Source organism: Salvia splendens, chromosome 21 (assembly GCF_004379255.2).
Source record: "Salvia splendens isolate huo1 chromosome 21, SspV2, whole genome shotgun sequence".
NCBI classification, from domain to species: Eukaryota; Viridiplantae; Streptophyta; class Magnoliopsida; order Lamiales; family Lamiaceae; genus Salvia; species Salvia splendens.
Window position 1 is genome coordinate 3,628,074 of NC_056052.1, and position 23,595 is coordinate 3,651,668.

The window sequence follows — 23,595 nt, forward strand, 5'->3', positions numbered from 1 at the left end:
TTCTTTATTTTTTTTGAAAGACGCATAAGCGTCATGCGTCACAGGCAAAGACGCATAAGCGTCATGCGTCTTTCATTTTTTTATTTATGCGTCTTTGCCTGTGACGCATGACGCTTATGCGTCTTTCGTAAAAAATAAAGAAAAAAAATAAAAATTTAACAACGCATGTCCCTCCTGCGTCTCTATAAAAGACGCATCTCCCTCATGCGTCTCTCCCAACACCGGAACAAAAAAAAAGTTTAGTACAAACACAGAATCTAATTCTATTCTAGACAAAAAAAAAAGAAAAAACCCAGAGATATTCCGGAGATGGCTTTCATCTTCCCCGTCCCTTTTCTCTTGTATCTCTCTCCAAATTAGAATCGCTAGTAAACGAAAACACAATTTCGCCTGCTTTGGAAACATTTTTGGTAAAATCATTACCAAGAGATTCATCGTAGGAAGTTGGAACCAAAGTTCATAATTTCAGTTTAAATTAATCTGAAGAAATGAAAAAAACCAAGTAGATGTTTCACACAAAAATGTATACTTAATTCGTTCACGATTCAATGATCTATTTTGTTATTATAGGACGCCCACGATTTAAAGTTTTAGTTATTTTTTTTTTACTTTTTGGTATGTGCATCTCCCATTTTACTAGCTTTTTCCATTACTATAAAACTAATATTTTCTCTATTTTATAAAAATAGACATTTTTTTTCATTTCATTTCTATCTAATAAAAATAATCCATTTCTATTTTAGATAATTTTTTTTCTATCTAATAAGGTGGGGTCATTCTCTACTAACAATACTTCTATCATTTTTTTTCTATCTCTCTTGTACTTATCAGTTGTGCTTTGAAACTAGTATCATCCTTTTGATGGGAAGGAAGTACTAAAAATTGATATATTTAAGATATTTTTAAACCACAAATTTGCATGATTATTGTGCGTACAAATTGATATATGTACTATTTATACATATATACTAGCTTATATGAATGTAATCAAATGCAAACTCTAAACATAGTACAAACTTTAAACTATGATCTGAACCGTTAGAAAATGTCGACCGAGGAGCATATCATATTTTGTTGCTTGTTGTTGTGTTTAACCTTTCAATTCATTATATTGATATTAGCATACCATTTTTATTGATAGGGCTGGGTAAAGATAAAACTATAACTGTTTCAGTATCTAAAATATGTCGACCTGATCTTGTAATTCGATGTATCGAACTAGTCCAAATGTTGTCAAATTAAACTAGTCTTTTTCTCATATATAACATACATGAACTTTGCAAATTAACACCAAATTTGAATCATGTGGGCTGCTAATTTCCACATCGGCGACGACGATATTACGTGGGTCGACTTTGTTTTATTGACTTTCTTTTTTCTCCAACCTTAATTAAATTTCAAAACCTTTCTTGCATTGGAGAAGATATTTTAGAACCAATGAAAAATAGAGAACTTGTAAGGTTCATAAAGCTTTTAAGTAGCTATTAAATTTATAATTTAAAGATACCACCCTTTTAAAAAACATGGCATAAATTGAGAGAGCCCACCATTTATAGACTTGTAGGTTGTTAGTGGGACAAGGTTGTTACCAAGTCCGATTTGCGACTCCTACACCACTTATTTATTCATCTATTTCACTTTTCCAACTCAGATTGATGTCGACCCCAAATTATCTTATCTTTGCGCTCGTGCAACACTTTCATTTTTCTATGTCTATTTTTTCCAATATATCTTGATTGCATCATACTAAAATAAGAAAGAAATTTCACCAAGAATTTATTTTAGAATCAATATTATTTTATGCAATAATAACAATTTAAAGATCGCATCATGATGCAGACCGAACAGGAGAACTCATCCCAAAAGACTAGTCTGTTAGGAGAGAGAGCCCATTTAGTCTACATAGACTCACATCAGTTGTTCTCACAACCGATGTGGGAATTGAGTCCGTAACATTCGACCCTCCTTTAAGGGTCAACGTCCTCGTTGGTCACGACCACGTTGGTCACGGCGGATTCTTTGCCCGGCCACCACTCCGTGGGTCACCACTCCGAGCGATCCCAAACGCACTCGTTGGTCACGGCGAGTTCGTTGCCCGACCACCACTTCGAGCCGTTTGGGCTCTCAATGAAACCACCAATTGATACAGACCAAACATGAGAACTCATCCCAAAAGACTAGCCTGTTAGGAGAGAGAACTCATTTAGTCTATATACCCCACATCAGTTATTCTCACAACCGATGTAAGAATTGAGTCCGTAACACATCACAATATCAGACACAGTTGAAACACATGTAGGACTTGATTGTTATTGAGTTGGGTAAATCAACTATAAGTTTCAAATTATTTTTTATCTCCATGACAATATTAAGCGCCATGTAACTAAAAGTATATTTTAAGTATGAATATCGACAATTTATTGACATCTTAACTAGCTAATTTATGTTGTTTAATCTTTGTTTTTGTATTCCTAACATTTACAATAGCTCTCTAGCATGCATTATGTTTTAGTGCAATTTATACCTAATTATTTATTCATAATGTTAGGCAAATAGCTTCCTTCATCTAATGATAATGACCGTTAGACGGATTAAAATTTGTTAACAAATAAATTCTTAGTTTATGCTCTACTTCATTTCTTTCTTTTTATGAATATTTCATTTGTGTGTTCTTATTTACATAATTATGTGACTAATTACTAACTCACACTAATATATTTTCCAATGATATCGATTCCTTTTCTCGCTGATATGATAATTCGAAATTTATTTGAAATGGCTAATTATCAATCACTAGAGTAGATAATTTAGTTAAATAACGTGATAGGTTCTTGAGCTACCGTTTTTGTGTACACGTGTCATACGATTATTAGTTGCTATGCTCAAAGATAAAATGCAATCCGTTTTAATAAAATCTGAGCACTGACTGTGGGCCTTGACCACATAGATACTGACCGTGGGCCTTGATTGTTGAGCGGTCCATTTCTAATGTTCTCTCATTTCTTGTATTGCTGAATCATTTTTTCATTTCAGAATTTTTTTATACTCCTACTTAGAATCATTTTTTCTTTCCTATTTTGTTCTCTTATTTTATTCATTCTGTTTTATTCATTTTTATACCGTTTCTCTTTTATACTTTAATTACTCTTTCCGTCCCATAAGAATATGCACTTTTGATTGCACACGAGTTTTTATACATAATTGGTAAAGTAAAAAAGAAGTAGAAAGAAAAAGTAAATACAGTATTGTTAGTAGAGAATGAGTCTTACCTCATTAGAGAGAAAGAGTTTTCAAATTTAAAAAATGCATATTCTTATGGAACGGATTACAAAGAAAAGAATGCATATTCTTATGGGACGGAGGAAGTACTTTATTACCCACCCACACTAAACATTCATTTATTTAACTTCACGCCAAAAAGAAATGCTTCAATTATGAAAGAACAGTGGGAAGTATAATATTATAGCATGTCAAAATCAATGATGATTTTTTTTAATTGTAAGTAAGGAAGTTCAATGATTATTCTAGCACACTCATTCATTGTGGAGCATTTCAGAATTTTTATTTTCTTATCACGTATCGATAAAATGATGATTCTAACTCCTTTATAAACGAGTTGATAGTTCACCCTCTTATATGGCTTCTTAAGATCCACTTTGAGATGGGAAGATAGTTAGATTTTCTTATAATTATCGGGATGAAAAGAGATAATTTAACTGATAATTTCTTATAATCAGTTTATGAAATGGCTCAATTTTACCGAAGAATTGTGATTTTTTTATGCAATGTTCTTATGTATATATGTAATATATGGTTGGATTTCTAAAGGACATAGGAATAAGATCAACATCATAATTTACTTTTTCGACATATAGAAATAAGTTTTTTTCATGTTTAAGAATACATTACTAAATAAAAAATCTAAATAAATGTGTTATTAATACAATTGGTAATTCACAGTTGAATTCTTAAAATACACAATTACGTTCTTAAAAGTATACTAGATATTTGTGATAACAGTATCGATCAAGTTATTTTTACGACATAAAACGAGTTTTTCATGTGTAGACCCACGTTAAAGAATTTAAGACCTAGTCAACTACACTTGATTTGGCAATGATTTCGTAATCATACTTTTCAATTAAACCCAGTATCATTATATACATTTATTATTTTAATTTTTGTATATATATTTGATTTAAATAAAAGTTATACTAGTAGTATTTAGTAATACGAACAAGTTGTTTTTAAAATAATACTCCCTCCCATGGTAGGTGAATTTTATTCCTTTTTAATATCTTGACTTCTTGAGCAGTGGAGTCATTTTTTTAAAACAAATATTCTTTTCTCTCTACTTAATTTACTAATTCAGTCTTCTCCTGAGAGTAGGGTCCAATCCATAGCCCTTCCTCATCATAGCTTTACTTCAGATTTATTATTTATTTAGCTTATTTTCTTTATTTTTTTTTGTTTTGGCACAACAAAGTTATCATTGTAAGCTATTAATCATCAGTTAGTGGTGCTAAACACGCATTTCTTCTAATCCAATTTGTGGTGCCAGAGTTTTGTTACATTATAAGACAAAATTAATCGTAAATTATAGACAGATAAATTTTCTTAATATTCTAGTATTAAACAAATTAATATTGGTTGAAAGATAAATAAAAATTGTAATAATATATTATTCTCATTTACTACTACTTTTGATCAATGATCATAATTCATAAATATTGGTGAATCGCAAGTTAAAAAATGGAATTTATCACATGAAATATTAGGCTTATGTAACGATGCATGAAATTCATATAGTATTCCACGGCTACAGAGATAGGTCATGTAACAAATTAAATCCATTGAATTATTTTATGTTCTCGATATATGGTAACTTTGGGACCAAATGAAAGAAGGGGATTGGATGAAAAGAGACGAAAATGTCAAATTTTGGCTCCAAAGCTTGAAGTTTGTTATTGAATATTGAAAACAATGTTACAAATATGATTATTACACTATTAGTAGAGTTTGGTTGTGAGAGAGATAGAGGGTCCATTGACGGCTTTTATTTAGCTGTATGGAAAGCTAACTCTCTAATTGCGATGTCTTTCAGCCTCAACCACCAATAATTCTCTCTATCTCTTTATCTTCTCTCCCTATATATAAGCATATTCACTTAGTTCATTTCTACCACAAGCAATACATCTCATTTCCAAAAATATAATGGGAAAATTAGTGTGGATAATAGGACTTATTCTATGTTTAGTTGGATTAGTTAAGGGTCGTCCCGCCATGTTCTTGCAGGACTTCCGTGTGGCATGGGCCGAATCCCACATTCGCCAAATCAGCGGAGGAATTCAACTCGTTCTCGATCGAAACTCAGGTATCATGCACACACCAAGGTTCATTTCTTCATTTTAAATTTATTTTATTTACCATGGATTATAATTAATTTTGACTTGTTTAATTTAGGATGCGGTTTTGGATCCAAATATAAATATTTATTTGGACGTGTGAGCATGAAAATCAAGCTGGTTGCTGGTGATTCAGCTGGAACTGTCACTGCCTTCTATGTAAAGAAATTTAATTTCGTAACAAAATGATTGTTTTAAATTGTCGTGTTTTTAATATTATTGTGGAATTTTGTTGTAGATGAACTCGGACACAGACAATGTAAGAGATGAGCTAGATTTCGAATTCCTGGGAAATCGGTCAGGACAACCTTATACGGTTCAGACAAATGTGTTTGCTCGTGGCAAAGGCGACAGAGAGCAAAGGGTTAACCTATGGTTTGACCCATCTGCAGATTTCCACACCTACTCCATTTTTTGGAACCATCGCATCATCATGTAAGTCCATGAATATACTAATACTGCTACTTCTAAACAATAATCTCATCCTTAGTCACGTGGAAAACTCTATACAATAAAATAATCACAGAAAGCCTTTCAAACTAGAGCAACAAAGGTAATATTCGAATACTGCAAAGCCATTTATCTGAAATAAATACTCTTTGTCCGCGTTTAGGAGTTTTGGTCTATCCACGATCAGGAGTCCATATTCATTCTACTATAAATAATAAGTAGATCTTACATTTTATTAACTCATTTTATTCATATTTTATTATAAAACTAATAGTACTATTTAGGACCTACATCTCACTATCTTTTTCTATCCACATTTTTTTATATTTTCTTAAATCTGCGTCGAAATCAACCGAGGCTCATAATTGTGGATGGATGGAGTATATTAAATTAGAAAATAATAAAAAAAAGTTGAAATACAAAAATAAAATTGTGGATGGATTTTAACTAAACATAAAATGTTAGTAGCTAGGTTGAAAAGTGTAACATTGTAACTAGATTTGAGATTATAAACGAGGTTGAAACTATATATGGCCTTAAGATTCAAAATGTGTCTGTATAAAAATTGCCCCATGCTTCATAGCTAGTACGCTTTACACATGTGATGCGATTTAATATGCATTAACTTAAGCTTTCATCCGCCTATTAATTTCCAAATTAAGTATGTAAATAGTGACGTTAATTTTTATCTCCTCTGTAGATTCGCGGTGGACGAGATTCCGATCAGGGTCTACAAGAACAACGAGGCTAGAGGGGTCCCGTTCCCGAAATTCCAACCGATGGCGGTCTATTCGACCCTATGGGAGGCCGACGACTGGGCGACGAGGGGCGGCCTCGAGAAGATAAATTGGAGCAAAGCCCCATTCTACGCCTATTACAAGGATTTCGACCTCGAGGGCTGCCAGATGCCTGGGCCCGCCAGCTGTGCATCCAACACTAAAAACTGGTGGGAGGGCGCAGCCTACCAACAGCTCAGCCTTGTGCAGGCTGCGCGCTACCACTGGGTGCGTGCAAACCACATGATCTATGACTACTGCACCGACAAGTCCCGGCACTCGGTGGCCCCACCGGAATGCCTGGCTGGAATCTAAAATACACATCAACGGTCAATTCTTTCACTTTAAGAGCCTCGTACGCAGCCCCATGCACATCCAAGGGTATAAAGGTCATTGTAATAAATGACAGTGTGAAGTTTGTTGTTCCTATTAAAAGACTTAAATAAATCTGAGCATTCGGTAAGTCTTATTTGACATTTTCTTCTTCTAATTGTTTTTCTATATTTGTATGTATGGACCAAAAGACCCTTCCTCCTTCTTCCTTCCTCCTCCTTTGAAGTTGTTTCTTTGAAGCCAGAACTCAGCATTCCCTTCATCATTCGGACGCCGCTGTGGTCATTCAGCCCCACATCACGCCTTCTACGGGGTCGAGCGGCTCTAATTTTCGATTCAATCTCACCCCCAACAGCCCAACATCCCCTTTAGCCAAATCCAAATACATTTTCATCTTCTTCTCCCTTTTTCCATGAATTGATCAATTAAGCCAAATTCAGCCCCACTGCAGCATCACCAAAATGTTTTCAAGAGTAATAAGTCTCAAATCGAGCTCCAAAATCCGCTCCAACAACCCAGGCTTTCTGCCTCTTCTTCCATCAGGAAAAGCTCCGATGCTCCCGGCAAACGCAAATGTCAATTGGCGTTTGGTTTTGATGTAAACGTTTGGTTTGGTTTATTTAATCATTTATTCATCAAAAAAAGGAAAAGCTCCGATGCTACGTGTCGCATCAATTCGAAAAGGAAGACGCTGAGGAATCCATGGAGGAGTACAAAACCCGCACCGCCATGGAAGCCTTTGTCGCGAAGCTCTTCGCCACCATCTCCACCACCTACGCCGAGCTCCGAAATCAGCGGTAGATTGAGGAGGGAGAGAAAGGAGCTAGTGCATCACCGTCCTTATTCACACTATTCTCACTCCTGGGGTTTACGTTCAATAATCTCTTCAGGCTGAGTGGAGTTGTGTTGGTAGCCTTGGGAAGCATTGCTGTGACTTCTTCGTTTCTGTTAGTGAAGAACACGGCTTCAAGAAATGGATGCGCTTCGCTGAAATTGGGTCTTTGCCGGTAGACAGGGGCGGGTTGGTACCCAAATTCAACCAAACACAGAATCAAAGCTTGGAAACGGGATGAGAGATTCCGATCACCTTGTGTTGACGGAGTGAATAAATCTTGGAAACGGGATGAGAGATTAGGGTTAGGGATTGCTCCAAAATCTGGAAGGTTCGAATGAGTGACGGGAAAGTGGGAAAAAATTAGCTGAGCGGGGTAATTTGGGAAGGAACACTTCTCATTTTTTGGTATATTTCTTGTTCAAAAATAGAGATAACCCCTGTTTATTAGACTTTATTAGTCTCATTTAAGAGACATACAGTGCCGACAGCCTCATTTATGTGGGGCCAGCCGCAAGAAACACACACACCGAACAACATAAATGAACAGAAATAAATCAGATATCTGGAGAAATCCGCCACACCGAACGACTCCTAATGTCAAATGTGGGTACAAATTGTGGGTCTTTATTTATTGTTGCATGTAATTAATTATTTGATATATGAGCCAATAATATGGTTATGGACTGTAATTGTGATAAAAATATGTGTAATCACTATTCAATTCAATGTGAATGTTATATATGTATATAGCTTATAATATTTTCGTCTATTAGCTTATAATATTTTCGTCTATTTAAGCGTGCAATCCTAAGCTATATAATATTCGAAATATATACCAAGGATTATTTTTATAGAAAAAATAATAATACTTCGTCAATTTGCATCAAACAATTATTTTAATTTTAGAAAAACCATGATTTTCTCATCATCGAATATTATTTACCTAGATATTAAGTTTAACAATTTAGTTATATTATGGTGTTACACTTTATCGGACTATAAGACCCATGAAGCTTTCTCTATTGGGCTCGGACCGAATGGGTAGAAAATACATTCTGTAGCTTTTACTTATGAGGTCAAGCGCGATTATGATGTTGGGCTTTGGCCCTATAAGAGTTGTATAATCTGTATGATGCTGTTGGAATAACTTATCCGCGGCTAGATATTAATGGAGTATTTGGCTTCATCAAAAAAAATTCAAGTAATTCTCACAACTTTTAAATTAATTAGAAAATATTTAAATTTGGATTTGTTCGCAACTATCCTGCGATAAAAATACAGTCAATTCTTAAAGCTAACAATATTAGAGATTGGAGATGAAGGTGAGAAAAATGATTGGTCATGACATACATGATGTGTAGCACCTGTATCTAGAATCCAAGTAGATGATCTAGAGCATGATGAATAAATGGAATTAACAGTAGAGGAGAAGGAAATTATACCAGAGAAAGGATTTGAAGGTTGAGCTGCACTCTCGGGTGGAGAGGTCAGGGAATTTTGAGTGTGGAATTGGCTCTGATACATTGTAAAATATTGAGAATTGAATAGGATGGAGAAACCTCCATTGAAGGAGGATGAAGATTTTATAGAAACCCCTAGATGTGAGAGGTTAGAGAAAAGAGAGAGAAATCTTTAATTACTACATTTTTATTAATTGATAACTACAAAATACAATGAGATGCCTTATATATAGGCTGAAAACCAAATGCTAAACAAACTAATTAATCCTAAACTATACATTTTGATTTTCCAATTCTAATAGCCTCTCTCAAGATGGAAGCAAGACAATTGCTACCGACGACAACAACCAAATGCTAAACAAACTAATTAATCCTAAACTATACATTTGATTTTCCAATTCTAATAAACAACATTTTAGTTATGAATATATGCTTTTTTTAACATATTGTTGGTAATGTCTACGTGTGATTTCGCAGGTGTAATATGAATTATATTTCACCAAATTTTTTTTTATCATTGAAGAATTTTGAATAAATCTTCATTTTATTTTGCTGTGATTGATTTGAATATTGAATGATTCAAACAGTATGCTTTTCGTAGCCATTTATTCAAAAAGATAAAAAATAAAAATGGAGATAAAGCAAAACAAATAGGTATACATCAAAATAAATCCATAGTGGAGACACGTGTATATCACGTGGGATGGACCTTATTTGTTCCCCTAAAAGGTTGGGCATTTCACGTGACCCAAACACGTCCATTTCCGAATTTCAATCTTCTTTTCTACTTTTTGGTTTGCAACAAGATTAAATACATTCAAGAAAATGTATTTGAATCCAATCTATAAATTCCAACCAACTAAATCTCAGACATAAATTAACTATGTTATAGACCAATAATTGCCAGTTTCTGAAAAAAGATAAATAGGCACATGCAAGTGTCATCAAGAAAACAACAATCAATAATTCCTTCACTACACCTAAATGGCTAAATCATAGATCATATACACTAAAATACAAATAAAGAAAAGAAAAAACAACATTAACAACACTTTAATATATATCCAATTTCTGTAACTAGTTGCACTGATATTTTTCACTAAGGACCTAATTAAACTGAACAAAAAAAAGTTACTAATTCTTTAATAAACATATGTATAATATATATACTGCAAAATTATTAAATATATTAAAAGTTCCTAATTAACACGCTGCGGAAGGATTGGTGAAGGGATTGTAGAAGTGAGGCTTAGCAAAAGAGGTCTTGGCTGCTTTTTCCGAAGAGGCGGTGGTGCCGCCGATCCTTTCGCAGGTGGGGCAGATGGCGAGGGTGGCGGCCGGCGGCAGGTGCATGTAGAGCGGCGGCGCTAATTTGAGGGCCTTGAGGTCGTGCAACTCCTTATGCAGTCGCCGGTTCTCGTCGGTCAGCGACTCGCAGCATCTCTTCAATAACTCACAGTCTAATTCTGTTTGCTTCAGCTTAGTCCTGTCAGTATTAGAAGTTAGAACTAGAGCCATTATTATAAATATCAAAATTGTTGAAATATGAAAAGATATTATCCCTAAAGATAATTATCTTTGTATTGTGAATTTCTGATTATAAATTTTAATGAAATGTATAGTGTGAATAAAGAGAGTTCATATCATTATATTGTGAGCCTAAGTAAATCTAAAAGTGCCCTTGTTTAAAACTAGGGTATAATTATTCTCCAAATATGTTGGACACCAAAAAAAAGTATTCTATTGATCTAATGTTAAATATCTCATATTATTATTTCTTAATATTAGTTACTCTCTTTGTCCTCTATTAATTGGCACCAAATTTCTTTTTCATCCGTTCACAATTTTACTTTTTACTACTTTTGGTAATCAACTCATATTCTCCTAACTCATTTCACTCACATTTTGTTATAAAATTAATATATAAAAGTAGTATCTACATTCTACTAACGGTTCCTACCCATTTTTTTTTTCTATATTTCTTAAAATCCGTACTAAGTCAAATTATGTCAATTAATGAGAAACGGGAAGTACAAGATACTTTAAAGTTTGACGAATGATGATAACTATATAAATATTTCATCGTAAGGTACATGTAGTATGTAAGAGTATTCACTTTTACTTATTTTTTAGTACATTTTACTAATATTATATTTTATTATAAAATTAATATATAAAATAGAGATCTCATTAAAATTAAAATTTGTGATTGATTTTGATGACGTGGTTTACTATACCTGGCTCTTCTGTTCTGGAACCAAACTTCAACCTGCCGTGGCCTCAGCTTCAACTTCCTCGCCAGCTCTTGCTTTTGCTTCTGATCAAATCATATATGGATATGAGAGATATGAACATGATAGAGAGAGAGAGAGAGGGATCGGAGAGAAGGAGACTCACAGGATTGAGAGTGCTGTGGTGCTTAAAGCTTTCCTCCAAAAGCGCAGACTGAGCTTTGTTAAGCCGAAGTTTCTTCCTCCCATTTGATCCGTCGTCGTCAGATGAAACTCTGTGATCTTCTGTGTCATCAACCTCCTCATCCCTCTCTCTCTTCACGCTCGCGTTAGAGAGGGAAGAGGCGGCGCTGTCTTGCCCTCCGCACAGATCATCAATGGTTTCACCGAACAGGCTGAGAGTCAGAGGTGGCGATTTCTTCGACTCCCCTCTAATTGATCCCAATCCTAAGACCAGACGGGTTTGGCATGATTCTTCTTCAACACCCATTGATTTTGCTTCACCTTTTCTTTTTATATGGCAAAGGAGAAAGGTCTGTGTTATGTGTGTGTGTGTGTGTGAGAGAGAGAGAGACAAAAAGAGAGAGAGGAGAGAAATGAGGAGCAACACCAACGAGGAGAGGCTTTTGTAAGCAAGGATTGAGTGGGTGGGTGGGGTGTATCGTGTATGTGATAAATAAATTTAATACAATTATATTATACTAACAATCTAGGGGATGGAATTTGGGTGGGGAAAATTATGGGAGTCACTTCTATCTTATGGACTTATAGTCGACGAAGCTAGAAAAGTGACAGTCTCGAAATAACTTCGCATGGGATTAGTTGAACGAGTTGAGAAATCGAACTTGGCATTCTGTTGGAGGAATGCTGATGCACTATCGATTTTGACCATCAGACATCATTTTGAAGAGTGGAAATATATTATTTTTCAAATTTTATAACTATCGTAATTTCCTTTGTTAGAATTTCTTGAACAACCGGGAAACAATTTTATAATTGATGTTTTGAGTTAATAATAGTTTTGATACAAACTTTAATCTATTGATTAGAGAAAAAACATTGTATCAATTTAGTTGCGCTTCATTATCTCAATTCTTTAACAAACTATGGTTTCATAATGTTGTCATCATCCAAAATAACCACTCCGCATGATTATCACAAATTATGATGACCAACCAACAAGTAAGAAAATAAAAGGAGGGCGTTAAAATTATTAATATCTTGTCTCACATCGGCTTGGTAACGATCCTAACTCACCTATAAAAATATGGATAACCCTCACCTTATAAGGCCTTTTAAGGGGTGAGTGACTCATTTCTAATATGGTATCAGAGCGGGCCCAAGCCGATGATGGATTTATCTCCTTATCTCTTCTCTTGCCTACCCATGTGATGGAAGTCCGATGTGTCATTCCGGCCCACACGTGAGGGGGCGTGTTAAAATTCTTAATATCGTGAGTGGCCCATTTCTAATAGAAGGCACGCCACGTGGCACAAATCAGATGTCAACAATTTTACGTGGATCCACATGATGATCAAAATAATTATTTTCAATACACCTTTCCCTATTTTATTTATCTTTTTTTTTTTATCGATTTTTTCTCTCTCTTTTTTTCTTTATATATGAATTCCCCTTGGTGGATGCTAAAGAATTTCCCATTGGCTTATATCTTAAATTCTTTACAACATTATCTTGATTCTTTGGCGCATTGTATATGGGTCCCCACTTGCGTCACTTCGTATCTATGCCTTCGTGAAATAACAGTGTTTGAAAGTAGGGTTAGACAATTTTTAGAATACCACCAATCCATAAAATTAATAGCTTTCAATCAAATTTTATTGGATTTGAGTCCTTACGGATTGACCGTATAAGAACATAATGATTTTCAGATTAGTTCAGATTATCCAATAAGAAATACAATTAGTATTTTAATTATTTTTCTCAATTTAAAAAATATAATACTTAATTTTATTATTTTAGTGGATATCTATATCACTATATAGTGCCCAACTATAAAAATAATCCAATAGTTGACCTAATCTAGGCTAAGTTGTTCCAAATAGAGTAGGCTTTAATAATATTTATATCCTATTTATCATATTCCAAACAAGAAATAAAGAAACATTTAATCCATCCACAACAAAGATATATTCTTTTAATCATTCCAATCCGTCCATTCAACACCGAGTGGTCCAAATACACTTAATTCCTCATAGTAACTGAGGATTAGATTTTCAATCCAATAATAATGTTCTCTAGGAATCAATGTGTTTGGATTGGAGATATGGGGCAATAATATATACTTATAATATTCTAATTATTGTAATATACTGGAGTATTAAATAAGTAATTATATCCTATTTCTAGAAAAGGTGTTTCATGGGATGCACACAAATTAGTAGGTAAGAGTGATTTGAAGCATACCACATGACATGTCTGTTACACCATGCCTTAGATTAATTGAGTGGTATGTTAGAAATGGGTATCATGTTACTTTGCTGTCCAAGTGTTGCCCCATGTTTTCCAACCAAACCAACGTGGGGAATGGAATGTGTATTGTCCACCCTAAGAGATAGAGATAAGATGAGATGTGCACTACTCATGATTTAAGTAGAAAAGTATTTCATGATTGAAGTAGAAAAGTATTTGTCAAAGTATGAGTTTGTTACTAAATCATCAAATATATTTAATCAAAATTTTAATCATTCAATTTTAGTACTATGTTAGCCAATTGGATAGGTGCTCTTATATACTTTTTCTTAGACAAGCAAATAGATCAAATATCGAAAAAAAATATACACTTTGGTGAGACTAGCCAATATCAATGTTTTATCATGATAAAAAGCTGGGTATTTATCACTCTTATCTATATCTATTACGATAGTCTTGTTTTTACATATTTTAGTATATATCCTTGTTTTACATTTTTATTATATATGGTTAATTTTAAATAAATTTTTTACTATAATATTCTGTATAAAATATGCATCTTGCTAGTATATAATAGCAATTTTAATTATATAATTCCGATCAAATTCTAGTAGGTCTCACAAAGGTTGAAAATGGTTGAATTAATATTTTCCAATTTCCGCAATTGTCCCAATATCTTTTTACAAGATGATTTCTAACTTTATGATGCTCAAAACGACCATTTTGTTAAAATACGTAATTTTTATCTTCATTTTTTGTTAAATTTGATCTTCGATTGATTGTGTGTGCGAATGCGTGTTTTGATTTAGAGATTGTATGGAGAATCTTGAGAGAGGATTATCATTGAAATCGGATGAAGATTACACAATGAGCTAACTACTGTTACAACAACTCTAACTAACTATTTAACCTCTAAGTTTCTAACGGTCGAAAAGCTAATCGAACGGGTGAGATTTAAAGTTGAGTGAGGCGCGCGATCCAACGGTAGCTGAAGAGTTTCAGCTCCTTGACGTTTCCCGAACTTAAAACCTTTCTTCATAGCAGCGATTCATCAATCTATCTTACAAACTCCACCTTGATGATTCGCCTACTAGCTCCACATTCATTAAATCTTCCTGAGATTTATCAAGTCCATGCACAACTCTAACTTTAACTTTGGCATTGGTTTTGTCAGCATATCAGCTGGATTGTCAGCTGTGTGGACCTTGAACACTCTGATATCACCATCCTCTATCTTCTCCCGGATGAAGTGCAAGCGCACATCTATGTGCTTACTTCTCTCATGATATACTTGGTGCTTGGCTAAACTCAAAGCACTATTGTTGTCACAACCTATGCTTACTGATTCTTGCTCCACACCAAAATCTTTCAGCATACCCTTCAGCCATGAACTCTCCTTCACAGCAGATGTCAATGCCATGAACTCAGCCTCAGTTGTGGATAAAGCAACCACAGATTGCAAGCTGCTCTTCCAGCTGATAACTGATCCATATAATGTGAATAGATACCCTGATTGAGATCTTCTCGTATCTAGATTTCCAGCGAAGTCTGAATCACTCCATCCTATCAGAGCATCTCCCACACATTCACTCCCACCATCAAACATGATTCAACACTCAATAGCTCCCCTCAGATACCTCATCAGCCATTTCAATGCTGACCAATGCTCTCTGCCATAGTTTGTCATGTACCTACTGGTTACTGATATGGCTTGTGCAATGTCGGGCCTTGTGCAAATCATAGCATACATTATGCTTCCAATAATGTTAGCATAAGGTATATTCTGCATTTCCCTCATCTCAGCTTCAGTTCTTGGCTGTTGGCTTGCTGTCAGCTTGTAATGTTGAGCCATAGGCACTGCCACTTTCTTTGTTTCTTTCATCTTGAACCTTCTCAACAGCCTAGAGACATATTCAGATTGGGTAAGATAGATTTGCTTCTTTTCCCTGCTCCTGTTTATGGCCATGCCCAGAATTCTTCTGGCAGGCCCTAGGTCTTTCATCTCAAATGCATTACTGAGATCATGCTTCACCTTCTGTACTTCATTCATATCAGCTCCGGCTAGCAACATATCATCTACATACAAGAGTAGATAAGCCACAACAGCTCCATCTACACTCTTAATATAGACATCCATCATAAGAAGACCTTAGAAAACCAGACTTCACCATGTGCTCATTGAACTTCATATACCACTGACGGCTAGCTTGCTTCAACCCATAAATGCTCTTCTTTAATAAGCAAACCTTGCTCTCATGTCCAGCCTTCACAAATCCCCTGGGTTGAGCCATATAAATAGTCTCTTTGAGCTCACCATGCAAAAAGGCTGTTTTAACATCTAGTTGTTCTAGCTCCCAATCCTTTCTTGCCACTATAGCCAACAGAATTCTGATAGAAGTATGTTTGACCACGGGAGAAAACACCTCTTCATAATCAATGCCATATTCTTGTGTGAAACCCCTTGCAACCAATCTAGCTTTGTGTCTGACTTTATCACCATCACCACCTTCTAACTTTCTTTTGAAAATCCATTTACAACTGACTATTCTCCTTCCATTCGACCTTTCAACCAACACCCATGTACCATTTTTCAGTAATGAGTCAATTTCATCAATCATTGCCTGCTTCCATTTATCAGAATCTGTTGCACTAACAACTTCCTCATATGTATTTGGCTCAGAATATTCAACCTCTTCTGCAGCCATCAGACAAAAGTACAGGTATTCTGCATTTGAATACCTTGTTGAGGGCTTCACAACTCTTCTTACTCTATCTCGAGTCAGTTTCCAGTCAGCCTTATCATCAGTGTTGGATTGTTGAGGTGGATCTGGTACATTGCTCTCACCAGTTTCAGGAGCATTTCCACCCATATTCTCTTCCCCATGCTCCACCTCAAACTCAGTAAGTGTAGGAACAACTATCCTCTCTGCATTATCAGAAGTAGTAGCATCTGACCTTTTCTTAAAAGGCAAATCATTTTCCCAGAAAGCAACATCCCTGCTGATTATTATTCTTCCTTTTCCAGGCTCAACCCACCAGAGCCTATAGCCTTTTACACCGGGTTGATACCCCAACATGATACATTTAACCGCCCTTGCTTCAAGTTTTCCCTGCTTGATGTGTGCAAAAGCTTTACAACCAAAGGTCCTCAAATTCTCATAAGTGCACTGCCTCCCAAACCATCTATTGTCTGGTATGTCTCCATTTATAGAAGATGAAGGGCATTTGTTCATCAAGATCACAGCCGTGGCAGCAGCCTCTACCCAGAACCTCTTTTCAAGACCAGCAGCAATCAGTAAACATCTAGTTCTCTCAAGAATTGTGCGGTTTGCCCTCTCTGCCACTCCATTTTGCTGTGGATTGAGGGGAACCGTTCTATGCCTCCTGATGCCTCTTTCCTTGCAAAACTCATCAAATTCCCTTGACAAGTACTCCAATCCATTGTCGGTTCTCAGGCAGCCCAGACTTGTATGCTTTTCTGCCTCCATCTCTATGCACCAGTGCCTGAATTTAGAGAATGCTTCTGATTTTTCCTTTAAGATGTAGATCCATACCTTTCTTGTGTAGTCATCTATGATGCTCATGTAGTATCTTCCCCCTCCAATGGAATTCACTTGAGCAGGCCCCCACAAGTCACTATGAGCATAATCAAGTGGCTTTGTGGAGGTGTGATTGGCCCTTGGATAGCTAAGCTTCTTTGCCTTTCCCAACATACATTCTTCACATTGAAATGTACTATCTTCTTCTGTTTCATCACAATGTAGGAGCCCTCTTTTTACCAGCTCCTTTATAGTGCCTAAGGCTGGATGTCCCAGCCTGCCATGCCAAGTTCTGAGATTTTCAGCAACCAAAGCATATGATTCTTCGGATTCACTCTTCTGTACAGTAGCAGTCATGTAATATAAACTCCCTTTTCTCTCAGCCTTCATCAACAATTTTCCTGACTTGCTTATGGTCATGACACCAGCCTCAGAGACAAATTTACATCCCTTCTTCTCAAGGGTGCCTAATGATATCAGGTTTCTCTTTATATCTTGTATATACCTGACTTTACTCAACAAAATGTTGCTACCATGTTCAACCTGAAGTCTGATCACCCCAATCCCCTTGATGGAACAAGTCTGATTATTCCCCAGAATTACAGACCCTGATGTTTCTTTTATGCTCTCAAACCAAGAAAGATTGTGGCTCATGTGGAAACTACAACCCGAGTCCATGATCCAGGAACCACAATCCTTTTTGTCTGCTACATTCAAAGCCACTGGAGGCTCATCATCTTCAACCTCCTCAATTGAGTTTACAGCCTTTGTTCCACCACCTTCTTGCTGCTTTCTTTTCCAACCAAAACAGTCTTTCTTGAGGTGACCGGGTTTCTTGCACCAATGACAAGAACGGGTTTCCTTTTGTCCTTCATTCGGCACAAACTTTGATGTATCAGTCTGCTTCTTGTATGGGTTTTTCCCTTTGAACTTCTTCACGTTCAAGCTTTCAGAGAATGAATTTCCTCCTTTCATCTCAAGATTTTGCAGCTCCTTCGATCTCAAGGCTGTCTGCACCTCGAGGAACGTCACCGTCCTCTCACGCCCATACAAAATAGCATCGCGCAGTTGATCATACTGTGATGGTAACGCATTCAATAGCAGAATTGCCTTATCCTCATCACCTATCGATACATCTATATTCTCCAGATCATCGATAGTTTTATTAAAATCCTCCAACTGCTCCAACACCCCCTTTCCTTCCAAGAATTTATATGAATACAACCGCTGCTTCATAATCAACCTATTCGCTAGCGATTTAGTAAGGTATAAATCCTCAAGTTTAGCCATTATACCTGCTGCCGTCTTCTCTCTCGCGATTTCCCGCAACACCTTATCTCCAAGGCATAGTACAATCGTGCTGTAGGCATTCGCTTCATTTTCCTCACGTTGTTGAATCACCTTCTCTTCCAGATTTTCAGGCTCTGCCCCCTTCGGTTTCACTTCCAATGCGGATGCAAGGCCTTGCTGTGTAAGCATCGCTCGCATCTTCATCTTCCAAAGAGCAAAATCATTTTTACATGTGAATTTCTCCGCCTCAAAACGTGCAGCCATTTCGCTTCGTAGATTCGATTCCCTTTCGCAAGATCAACGCAAGAATCTCCTTCCCACCGGACGGCGCCAATTGTTAAATTTGATCTTCGATTGAGTGTGTGTGCGAATGCGTGTTTTGATTTGGAGATTGTATGGAGAATCTTGAGAGAGGATTATCATTGAAATCGGATGAAGATTACACAATGAGCTAACTACTATTACAACAGCTCTAACTAACTATTTAACCTCTAAGTTTCTAACGGTCGAAAAGCTAATCGAACGGGTGAGATTTAAAGTTGAGTGAGGCGCGCGATCCAACGGTAGCTGAAGAGTTTCAGCTCCTTGACGTTTCCCGAACTTAAAACCTTTCTTCATAGCAGCGATTCATCAATCTATCTTACATTTTTAATGAAAGAACGTAACTCTGAGCTTCACCAAAAGACGTCGTTTTGTATATGACAACTGGAAAAAAATTAAAGGAAAAGTGATCTAACACTCCGCATTCATATCTTGTACGACTGGCCAGAATCCGACCAAATTCTATTTAAATAACCATTATCTCTATATAAAATCTACATAACGAGAAAGTGCCACATATGCCAATAACAAATACTCTAGAAACTGATAACTGATGGAAATTTTGTAACATGGTATCAAGCCAATAGATGTAACATCTCATGCATAGAACCTAATACTACTTATTTAATAGGCTTTTTTGAGCTTGTTGTGTGGGAAAGATATAAGGTGGAAAGTGATGAAACATAGTAGGGGGAAGCACACCATGAGGAGGATTATATATAATTGAGATAGAATAGGATTGATGAACACGAATCAAGATCTTTACTTAACTAAAAGATGTGTGTTTGGACCTACTCATCTCTAGCCTATTGCAAACTACAATATTCAATAATGCCTTGTCTGCTATACCCATGAAAAGTTAGGCCACACTTTAATTATATACTTATAAGATAAATAAATATAGGATAGATACTCTATATATGCACTTTTATACCTTTTTGCTTTACGTCTAACTTCTTCGTCATACCTAATGATCTTACGTCCAATTCCACCCATGTTTTAGTCTTATATTAGTTTCAAACAATTCTACACTTTACTATACGATAACAAATAGGACTAATAACATTCGAACAACCTTGAATTTAGATGTATAAGATATATTGCGATAATCCGAAGATTAGATCAAATCAACAAAAGTTCTATTTGAAAATTATATTGTCTTAGCTATGCTAATCCTTTCCAATTATAAATCTATTACAAAGTCTAAGCATTATACTTTGCTCACTAATTACTGAGTTTGAGCACCTAGCGGAGGATTTATCCACATTAGTCATTACTACGCATCATACTTAGCGAGCACTTACCGACCAAACATGCACGCATATGCTCGGTCTTTTTGTATCAAAAAAAATCCGGGAAGAGGTTATATACCGAACTATGTTTAAAAAGATTAATAAGTTAACTTCTTTCAATTTTGTATATATTTTGATATTTTTTTACTGTTGGACCGTTGGCTCGTCATAAACATATGATTCTGATCGAGTAATTTTGGTTACATGAAAAACGATGATAGGGAATAAAATTTGAATGGAAGAAATCTAATTTGTGCTTAAACGATGATAGAGAATAAAATTTGAATTGATGAAATCTAATTATAAGCTTATAATTTCATCCAATCAATATTAATTAATTATATGACAATTAAATAAGTAGAAACAAGTGGATGGAAAAGTTTTCCCACCACTAAGCATTAAGTAAAACTGTAATGATTATTTTGTGTTAGATAGTTTATTTGAGCTTAAATTGTTGTGAAAATCTATTTATTTAATTAGGTACCAAAGCCTTGTTTAGACACATTTTAAGGAGCAGTAAAGTTTGGTGAGGAAATAGTTTGACAATTCAATATACATAGTGTTAGTCCAACAAGACATGATTGCTTTAAATAACTGATCATATCAAAATTAAACAATCGTATACATATTTTCTCTTTAAAAGTCTGATAAGCAAAAATGCTAGTGGATTATCATTGACCTTTCTGCCATTGGGATTTCAATCTATTGTACCAAAATAATTAGGACTTTAAAAAAGAAAAAAATATATATAAATCGAATCTGGACCGTGCATGCACTTGAACAACGATGATAAGGAATAAAATTTGATTAGACAATAAAATCAAGGATATTAATCTAATCAAAGTTTAGTGTTTTCCAATCAATGCACGGTACAGTACGGTATGCGGTATGACCATTTCAGCGCGGTATACCGTATACCGTACCGTTCCAACCCTACATTTTCCTTTGCTAATATGTATCATATTGTGATAGAAATCCACTGCAAAATTTCATTCTCGACATTTACTGGCCAATATAATCGTACATATTCATTAATAAGTGTCAAGACTACAAAAAAAAGTTCTAATTAGCTATTAGTTCCTTATCTCATGATACACCAATACTTGTTAGAAACCAACACAAACATAAACTTCTCATATTATATATATATATATAGGATTGTGATCAAGATAGAACCATTCTTAAACGTAGAACCATTCTTAAACGTAAAACAAATGCCAAACGGAGGTCGTTAGATCTTTTAATCCAATGGTGTTGATTTGCACAACAACTTCCCATTACAACCAAAACTATTATTAATGGGTGAATGCAGATAAGTGAAAAAATAAAGCATGCATGGACTCTTCTTCGTTTCATTCATTCTTCCATCAACATGTGAGTTTTTTCACATGTTGAGTCCGGAATGTCGTGAAAACATAGTCTAATATGTATGATTTTTAATCTTGACCGTCATTTTTTCCTCATCCAATGAATAAAATATGTAGAGTTCTAGGTTCTACACTTAAGAATGGTTCTATCTTTAACGCAACCCTATATATATATATATATATATATATATATATATATATTCTGAAGATCTATGTACTCTTTACGTAGTCTTTTAGCATCGACCATTCTTTTTAACTTTTTATTGATTTTATTTCAATAGTAGTATATTCTCATATCGGGTACAGACATTTAGACAATTTAATATTTTATCAACAAAAGACAAAAGAAAAGATACTAGTCCTAATAAAATATAAAATGATGACTATAATGTTGATAGATGCTCTACTCACTCTTTATAAATTGTGAATATATACTGTGATGGTGGAGCAGAAAGAGAATGTCCACTCTTATATTTTAGTATTACCAATTTGAAATCTAATGTCAACGCCAGCTTTCAACTTAAATTACTAAACTTTTATTCATTCACACTATCTGCAATATCGTATTTTATATTAGGAATTTGGGAGAATACATTTTAAATTACTAAACTTTAAATTAATATAAACCGATTTACATACCAAACCGTTGCCTTTAAAAAAAAATCATCTATTGATATCATTTTAGGGCAATTTTTTTTTTTGGATTCAAAACTAATATGCCCGTGAAAAACAGAATAAGGAATAGCTGTCGGCATAATTAGGATAGAGTTTTTCAAGTGTCAGAATACTCGTCTCAATCAAAATTGAATACGACTGAAATAACTCGGGACGGATATAGTATATTAGAAACATCAGTTAAATGTGTTAAAATTATATCTATTAGTCCATTACCCATCATTCTATTGTTTAAAAGTAAGCATATGCTCATTCCCCACCATTTTAAAATGCTTGATAAATCTCATAATCCAGACAGGAAATAGAGTGGAGAAAGCAAAATCATGGATGCATGTTATAATATGTCGGGTTTCATTCAAGATCGTATATCATTAAGGGTCCATCTTGTATACCATTTTGTTTGCATTTTTATTTTATGAAAGGGACATATGGGTTCAAATCCCAAGGATAAACAAGTTTATATTTATTCATTCATCGCTTATCAATGCATTTCTGCATGCATATTTAGTGTTTAGCATATGTCGCATTTTTCACAAAAAAATCAATTCTCGGTGGATTCCACTTTAATAGGAGAATATTGATAAAAAAAAAGGTGGATGTTAACTAGACACTGATTGTAGATATGATTTAAAATTAAAGTAGAGTGTTGATTAATTAGATTGTTGGAAGCCTGGCTTATGAGATTATGTGGCTCTTCTCTATATTTTCGTTTATTAAAGAAAAAAAGATGAATGGGCCAGTAATTGGCCTGCACATGGTGAGTCTCCAAGAAATCCGGCCCACGACACTACAACTTGGCCCAATTTATAATGACATTTGTAGGACGATTTTTTCTTTAATTTAATGGGGATTTTGTAATGAGATGTTAATTTATCAGAAGAAAATATATATTTACGTAAATTAAAATTTATAATTCAAAACGCCGTCTGTGGGAATCGATGCGCTCTGCCAGCTGAGCTAAGACGGCTATATTATTCTTAAAATATTTTGTTTATAACACTAATCATAGAAAGAATTAGAGTTTGTTAAAATTGGAAATTTAGATACGGTTCATAGGTAATTAGCAATTTATAAAAAAAACAGTACATTACAAATTACACTTTTACTATATGCATCATTCTCTTAAAATAACAATAAATGATACTTGTTGGATGACATGAATAACAATAGTTTTTGTGCACATAAATGTGC

At 34.9% G+C, this 23,595-nt stretch overlaps 2 protein-coding genes across 2 annotated transcripts; one reads left to right on the forward strand and one right to left on the reverse strand.

The window, feature by feature from the left end:
* Nucleotides 1-5,165: 5,165 nt before the first annotated feature.
* On the forward strand, nucleotides 5,166-7,094 carry LOC121785181 (probable xyloglucan endotransglucosylase/hydrolase protein 7). The gene is made up of 4 exons (XM_042183560.1): nucleotides 5,166-5,374; nucleotides 5,464-5,564; nucleotides 5,644-5,840; nucleotides 6,556-7,094. Exons 1-4 carry the CDS (start codon nucleotides 5,215-5,217, stop codon nucleotides 6,944-6,946), a joined length of 849 nt encoding a protein of 282 aa, XP_042039494.1. The 5' UTR covers nucleotides 5,166-5,214; the 3' UTR covers nucleotides 6,947-7,094.
* A 3,104-nt stretch (nucleotides 7,095-10,198) lies between these two features.
* Nucleotides 10,199-12,189, reverse strand: LOC121785451 (homeobox-leucine zipper protein HAT22-like). The gene is made up of 3 exons (XM_042183887.1): nucleotides 11,657-12,189; nucleotides 11,497-11,576; nucleotides 10,199-10,745 (listed from the first exon to the last, which is right to left on the reverse strand). The coding sequence occupies exons 1-3, from the start codon at nucleotides 11,978-11,980 to the stop codon at nucleotides 10,463-10,465; spliced, it is 687 nt and encodes a 228-aa protein (XP_042039821.1). The 5' UTR covers nucleotides 11,981-12,189; the 3' UTR covers nucleotides 10,199-10,462.
* Nucleotides 12,190-23,595: the final 11,406 nt, after the last annotated feature.